The following is a 7,737-nucleotide window of genomic DNA, read 5'->3' as shown; positions in this document are numbered from 1 at the left end:
GTAGGAGTCGACGGGGGCCAGCAGCGCGTTCTCGCCGATCTGGGGGGGGACTGGAGGAGAGAGCAGCAGGTTACACCACCCGCGAACGGCTCCCCAACGGCACTGCCTATGTGCGTTAGACCCACGGTGACTAATTCACACTGTGCCCCATGTCTGAGCGCAACGCAGAGCACCTCCAAGGAACAAGAAAGTGTTGGGAAGAGGTGAACCTGCCCCACACCTTGAGGATCAGGCCCTCAAGACAATGCTTACTATCTCCTATAAAATCTCCCTTCATTACTCCCTGGTTTAAAATGCAGCCCTCGAACTCCCATCACCATCCCCAACCGTTAAATGCATATTATTCCCCAGCCCTGATCCCACTGCATGTAGCCTCGCCGCCCTTTCCAAGACCTGCTGTCTTCAAAGCATGGGGGCTAGGCAAGCTGGAGGGACAGGGTGAGGAGGAGGAAGAGGAGGAGGAGGAGGAGGAGGAGGAGGAGGGTTGCACAAGGCAGGGCAGAAGAGGAGGGACAGTCGGCGTGGGGCAGGAAGGATGGGCGAGGCGGGACAGGGCCAGGATGGAGCGGGGTGGGGGAAGACTCTGGCAGCACAGCCAGCAAGGAAGGCAGGAAAAGAGCAGGATGCAGAGGCAAAGAAATAATACACAGAAAACAAAAAACACACACAAGTATCATCACAACAACAACAACAACAGGAGCCTGCAGACTCTCGACCAGCACATCCTGGAGCCAGGAGAGACGGGCCACCTCTGTCCTCCCAGGGCTCAGGTTCAAGTGCTCTCCTTCTGGCCACCACCCCCACTTAAATCTTCATAGCTCTGGGATGAATTTAATCTTAAGAATGGTAATACGCCACATGCACACGTGAAGGAAAGGTACTCCCGTACGCCACTTACCATTCACAAGCAGGGTAAACGTATGTCTCTTCTGCATCTTGTTAGTAGGGTTTGTAAGGACAACAGTGTAATTCCCAGCGTCCTTTTCAGTTGCTTCAGTGATCACTAATGTGTAGACAAGTTTAACTGTATGATTTGCATTGATGGCTTTTCCATTTTTGTACCTGAAGAAAATATAGAGCACTTTGAATACTTTAGAGATTTACCTTGACTAAGAATAACTCAGTTTTTCAAACACGTTGTGTCCCAATTCTTACCATTTTGCCTCTGGTGGAGGATATCCTTTAAACTTGACGGGAATTTTGACTGTATCACCTAACCTTGTTTCGACCACATTCTCCATTCTCTCCAGGTGAATAAAAGGACTTTCTGCAAAAAATTAAACTAAATTGTCTTTCCAGGTAGACAAAAGCGTAAGTGGTCTCCGTTTGGGTTAGCACTTAACAGCTGATGACAAATAGGGGCCAGTGACAGGACGCCACTGGTAAAGCACAGTTGACTCCAAACCAGAAAGAGCTGGTGGGCTCTGAACCCACCATGAAAACCCAGTCCTTTCCCTTGCACAGAGGACTGGACCAGTTCCCCCACTGGGGAGCTCTGGAAAGCAGAGACAAGACTCAGCTCTCAGGACGGCGTGCCAACTGTCAGACCTACATACGTACATAAATAAATAAATATCATAAAACTGGCTTGATCTACTCATTCCAGGAAATAATAGTATCCAAAACTACAATGTGATAGATACTTTCAGCCTCTTCTCCAGTATGTATTTGAACCGTTGCAGTCACAGAATACTTTGAAATTATTTACATTACTTGTTATAAGTTATAAACTTGCATTCAGACTAAGACAGCAATTAGCCTTTTGGCTAAGATTTAGGATGGTATCAACTTAGTATCTGGTACACTCACTATAGCACATGATCTGTTTTTGGCTCCTGAAGAGAAATATGAAGAACCTAGGATAAAATTGAGTCTATCTATCTCGAATCACTGTGCCACATATAAGTTTGAATGTTTAAAAAAAAGAAAGAGAGCCATTAATATTCAAGCCCCTGAAATCAGACCTCAGGAAAACCAGTCTCCTTGAAAATATAAAACCCTTTGTCTGACTCAGTGATTAAAAATGGGCCATTCTCACGCTGGCAATTTTTTTCTAGAAGTAAGCCAGCAGAGCCGCTGGGGCTATGCCCAAGAGGGGCTTGAGAAAAGACTGTAGGATGTGGCCTTGTACTTATCTATGCACTTAGCCAAAGTTGTTTCCTTTGCATCATTTCCGTACGACCAAAACTCCATTTGATTCATCTACTCATAATGTAAAAATGTATCTTCCTAGCTTCATTCATGCCAACCCAGACTCTTGTCCCACAGAGCCACCAGAATCTAGCGGAAGTTCACCTGGAGTGAGAACAGGCAACCCTTATAAAAAGTCATCTACACAAATTCAGCTTTACGGGACCTCAAGGAGGTCAATGCAGAAGAGGACCAGAGGCTTACCTCAGTTTATTTTACTGCCCATTTTCCTATGGGATTCTACAGCTTTCAGTAACATACAGAATCCTTTAAAATCCTATCATTAGCTAAGCCTGTGGTATAAAAATAATCCTACAGTGGGTGCAGGAGAAATACTGTAGCTGCAGTTTGGCTCATTTCTGTCATTTGATTCATCACTGAGATGCCTTCTGCATCCCAGTAACCAATCCCAAATCTGAAGCAACCAACAAAACTGAAGTGGAAGATGCCATACCATGGATAATGAAGTAACTGCTGTTTTTCATGTTCATACGGCCACTGGATGCTGCGCAAGTATATCGACCTTTGTCACTTAAGGACACACTGTCGATGGTAAGGGTGCTTACAAACTTCTTTACTTCTCCCACAGTGGTTTTTAAATCCCTTATGGTTGCGCGTTTTTCCTGTAACAGATAAAAGACAGAGGTGTTTGGGAATTTTATTGTTATTCCTCCTGTCACACTTTGCACACCTGTATATACTAGCAATTTCTTTGTATATACTTTGCAATTTCTTTGTCAATATTATAAAGAGGGGAGTGACATTATAACTAAATCAAATTTCGTTGCGATGTTGGCACCTTTAAGTTATTACAGGTTTACCTTGACGGAAGGGTAGTCCCATTTAAAATCAATTCCTACATTCAGCTCCGTTCTTACGGTGCAATTGAGAACAAGTTTTTCTCCCACTGCCAGCTCTACTTGGTAGTGCGGGTTCATCGTCAGGTCATAAATTCGGTATCCTAGAGGAAGAAAAAGGCACACACAAAACATGGGGGTAAGAAGAGGTTTCTTTACAGCACTCAGCACCAAATTTCCCAGGCGAATTCACCGAAACTCCCACCGAAACCCCAGCTACAAAGAGGCCCCTCGATGCCCCAGTGCAGCATGATGACGGGCGTACAAAGGAGGCTGGAGGGAAGGGATATGCCTGCTCTGAGCGTTTCCCATCTGAGAGCCGCATCAGACACGGCGCGGCAGGCTTGCCCTTGATCAGAGCCCCCCCGGCGGTGGGAGCAGGCAGGAGATGGTGACCCACACAGTTCCTCTGCCTTACCTTCCTCTTACCCTTGTGAAACCTGAAACTAAAGCAGATACATCCCCACCCCCAGCAATAAATGGGGGTTAAGAATGACAGTCTGGCATTGGTGCAATAAAATATTTAAAATATTCCAAACCAGAATATTCTGAATGCAGAAATTCTGCAGAAATTCTGAATTTGCTCCAAATCAGAGTGAAGACTGATGAATTTGGTGGAGAAGCAAGAGCCTGCTGCACAGGGTAAAGGGTGGAGGGCTGCTATGTCTTCCTGCTAAGCAAGGCGAGACTGCCTTGGTGCCAACCGGCCACTTGAAGTGGTCGTTGTGTCCTCAGAGTCAAAAGGGAAATAGCTGCAGTTTCAGCTCAGGCTTGAGCCTCCGCGTGTTATTTCTGGGTTTTGATGAAAAACTGACAAAATATACCAGGACAGCATAAACCCCTGTCAGAGTCAGGACATAGGTCTGAAGGAGACAAGACGACCTAGCTCCTAGTGCGACCTTCAGATCCCCCATTCCCTTGATACCCCCTCAGAGCAATTCCCTCCCATCTGCTGCTGATGGATGCCTGCCTCTAGTTCCTTTCAACTATGACTTGGATCCTGGATAAGTGAATAAAGTACAGAATAGAGTGATTTTAGGAAAAAGGCTTGCATTGTCAGGAAAAAAAATAAAAATCCCTGGCATCTATGTGACACTAAAAATAGAAGCACTTATCCCAGTCATCAACCAGAAAGAACACAATACATTGCATTTAAAAGAAAAGTAATATATATCACAACATCCATTCTGCATTAGCTGCATTATCAGTATTGAATAACCTAGAGTCCCACCAAATGTAATTGGTTCAGTATGTTGTAGCGAGCAAAATAATGTTGGCTATAGAGAAAAAAAAACTTTGGCTTACCTAAAACTGCGACTATGTATATCACAGACTGATAGCTTTCATCATCTATTTTAGCTTCACAGAAGACCATGCCCGCATAGTTGATTAAATGACTGGGTATAGTGAACCCTTTTTTATTATTCCACGAAATTGATTTACCATCAGGAACAAATATCTTTTCTGGATATTTCTGTTTGAAATATTGGTAAAATACATAGTCAGATTTCAAAAATCAAACAACCCTGAATTTTCAAGTCCAACATTTTCCATAACCGCAGGGTCCCAGTTTTAACATCCTAGCTCAAGCAATCTCCCTTTCACAGGCCATCACTCCGCACTTTGAGAGCGCAGGATCGTGGGCGAGTACAGTTAGAGCGCTCACCTTGTAATCACAGTCTGTAAAATTCCCAAGGATGGAAAGAATTTTTTAAGAAACATATTTATACTTCAGGCAATGTATTTATGTCACAGTGATTTCAACTAACTCTTATAATAATAACGGGGTTTTTTCCTTACCGCATGTAGGGATACATTAAGATTTGATACGGTTCCAAGGCACGGCACTACCACAGTTTTATTCTTAGTGATGTATACAATGCCAAGCTGATCACTAACTGAAGTCACAAATGGAGATCTGTAATCTAGAAGAATATTCAATTGGTAAATGGATACTATTTGTCACGTGATTACAGAGGAAACTTTTCCAATTTTGTTCTTTCCCTGTCTATTTCTTCTCAAATCAGCTTTATTCTTTTCTACGTGGTAAAACACTTAAAGGATGAGACTAAATAGGGGGGACATATTTTTACATACCCCCCCCCAAGCTTTGCAATATCGTTATTCTCAAAACAGCTATCAGCAGCAGCGCACACATTGGAGAATAGCTTCCTGCCACCGCAGTCTTTGTGCCGACAAAAATCTGATTTACCCTAGTGTGACTTTCCTTGCATAAGTATTACAGGAAATATCAGTTAAAAGTACTGACATGCTACATCGGCTCCCCCAATGGCGGCATCGTTTTCAAAGTCAGACCAAAAAAAATGTAAGTTTGTGATCTTATAAAACAAGCTTAACCCGTGTATATAATAACATCCCATTTTTCAAAATTGTAACTATAAGTTAACAATAAAAAGGAAAGAGGGCACATCATTAAATGGATATCAAGCCATCAGTGCAAAAAGGCAGATGCCTCAATGAGTGCACTTACTTAAGCTGAGTGTATAACTGGAGGCTCTGCAGTGTCTGCGATGCTCAGCTGCGTTCCCACCAATACAACTGACAGCCTGAGTTTGAAAACTTAGCTCTTAAAGTCTAAATAGATTTTACCATTACAGTCAGCAAATGTATGGAAGTTTATGTTTTGGGGTTTTTTTCCTTAATGGTATCAGATAGTACAAATTGTAAAAGGGATCAGATCCATCATTGTTAATAAATACACAATTGCTGAGGTCAGTAATAGCTCTTCATTCATGAGGACAGGCTCAGAGCACAGTGGAGATATGTATGCTAAGTTCTGGGTGGAGGAGAATAGCAGACCAAGTACTGCATACAACAGGCCAGTTCAAAATTACAGGTACAAAGGCTTTTCTATTGATGGCAACTAGCATACTGGCATGTAATTACTCAACATGAAAACAAGAAAGCTGAGGTCAGTAATAGCTCTTCATTCATGAGGACAGGCTCAGAGCACAGTGGAGATATGTATGCTAAGTTCTGGGTGGAGGAGAATAGCAGACCAAGTACTGCATACAACAGGCCAGTTCAAAATTACAGGTACAAAGGCTTTTCTATTGATGGCAACTAGCATACTGGCATGTAATTACTCAACATGAAAACAAGAAAAATAACAGCTTCACAGGGTCAAAAATTCTAGTATTACGAAATTTTAATGACAAAACCATTTTGAGATACTTGATATCCCTTTTTTCTCTTGAAGCTAGGGGAAGAGTCACCTAAGAACTGTGTAAGCACTTACCTTGAACGTAGACATAAATGGTTGTAGCTGCCTGGTTGTCCGTGTAAAGGCACCTGTAGTCCCCTGTGTCATTGCCGATGACTTTGAGGAGAGTAAGTGTCTTGCAGTAAGGGCCATCGCTGCAGTCTGTCACAGAGATACGCTTCTCAGCACTGCTCTGGTTGCTTGGCCAGGACCACTCCAGTGGTCTCTGACCGCTGGGAAAGCAAACGTTAGAGGAGCGTGAGCATGCGATTAGCACCAGTACTGATGCCAAGGTGGCGAACCCCAGCCCCACTAGTCGCTACGGCTATGGAGAGGAACGAGCATCAAGCCACATAGGATAAATTCGCATAAATCGACCTGCTGTTAATACCTACAAGGAAGACACCTGAGATTTACATTCTGCTGAATCTAAGTGACACAGCACCCAAAAGGGAGAGTCAAGAGCGTGGTTCACCAGCGGGCTCCATGAGGACCGGCTGGCGCTTCCTCCTCCCAGACACCCTGCGCTCCCCAGCTCTCCCTTCTGCAACCCTTTAAGATTGTTCTACAGTCTGCCAGGGAAAAGCGAAGCGGGGGGCACAAAGGGAGCGGGGAGAAACAAGAGCGATAACGGGAGAGAGGCCAAATCACCTGTACAAAAACTCACTACATAAATTACCCCCATCAAAATCATGCTGGACAGATTTGTCCTTACCTGCAAGTAATATTTAGAGTGTCATTTGCGGTTATTGTGAGCACATCTTTTTGGATGCTAAGAGTTGGCTGATCCAGAGAAATAAATAAACCTGCGAAAAAATGTATAAAACCCCTCAAATCAATGCAATAAACAAAGTAAATGCTACTCAATCAGAAAAGCCTCATATACAGCGATAGGCAGTATGTTTTAAGCTGACACTTTCACATCACCTACTTAGCAGTGAAGGGTAAATCATGACTTTTCACACATCCCAGAAAGTTCAAAAACTCTGTCATAACAGGAAGCAAAGGCAGATGGTCAGGAGCTAGCTGCAGAGCACTACAATTCAGCCAGCCAGGGTGGAGTTCCTGTTTTCTTGCGTTGCCAACTTCAAGGTCTAACAAGAGGATGTGGAACACTGAAACGAAGTGAACCTTCATCTGATGATCTCACTCTCTGGGGAAAGGGATTACCAAATTTTCTTATAATAAATTGAATATACTTATGTTCTTCGAGACTGCTGATCAATGAATTACGTGAAGAAACTCTTTTACACAGTTTATCACAAATTCGAGATCCCATTAATTTATTTTGTCCCATGATTTTCTAAGGTTACCTTTTTCCTCCGAAACAGTTAGGCAAAAATCTATTTCTACCAGACTTTATTCACGTGAGGGGTCGCATTGCACCCACCCTGAGCCACCCACGCTCGTGACGGCTGTGACCTGGGTGCCAGTGCTTGCTCTGAGGCAACAGCCCAGCTCGCGTAA

General features: G+C 43.6%; 1 protein-coding gene across 1 annotated transcript in view; it reads right to left on the bottom strand.

Moving 5' to 3' along the window:
* Positions 1-7,099, bottom strand: part of KDR (kinase insert domain receptor (a type III receptor tyrosine kinase)) — a gene marked incomplete at both ends in the record, with an annotated part of 29,852 nt that extends 22,753 nt beyond the window's left edge. The window contains 9 exon segments of the mRNA XM_009573487.1: positions 1-50; positions 899-1,062; positions 1,156-1,267; positions 2,645-2,813; positions 3,012-3,151; positions 4,353-4,521; positions 4,848-4,972; positions 6,307-6,503; positions 6,986-7,099. Coding sequence (XP_009571782.1) covers positions 1-50; positions 899-1,062; positions 1,156-1,267; positions 2,645-2,813; positions 3,012-3,151; positions 4,353-4,521; positions 4,848-4,972; positions 6,307-6,503; positions 6,986-7,099 — 1,240 coding nt within the window.
* Between the last annotated feature and the right edge of the window lie 638 nt (positions 7,100-7,737).

The sequence above is a fragment of the Fulmarus glacialis genome, unplaced genomic scaffold (genome assembly GCF_000690835.1).
Source record: "Fulmarus glacialis isolate BGI_N327 unplaced genomic scaffold, ASM69083v1 scaffold24922, whole genome shotgun sequence".
NCBI classification, from domain to species: Eukaryota; Metazoa; Chordata; class Aves; order Procellariiformes; family Procellariidae; genus Fulmarus; species Fulmarus glacialis.
This window is presented reverse-complemented; position numbering and strand designations above follow the sequence as displayed.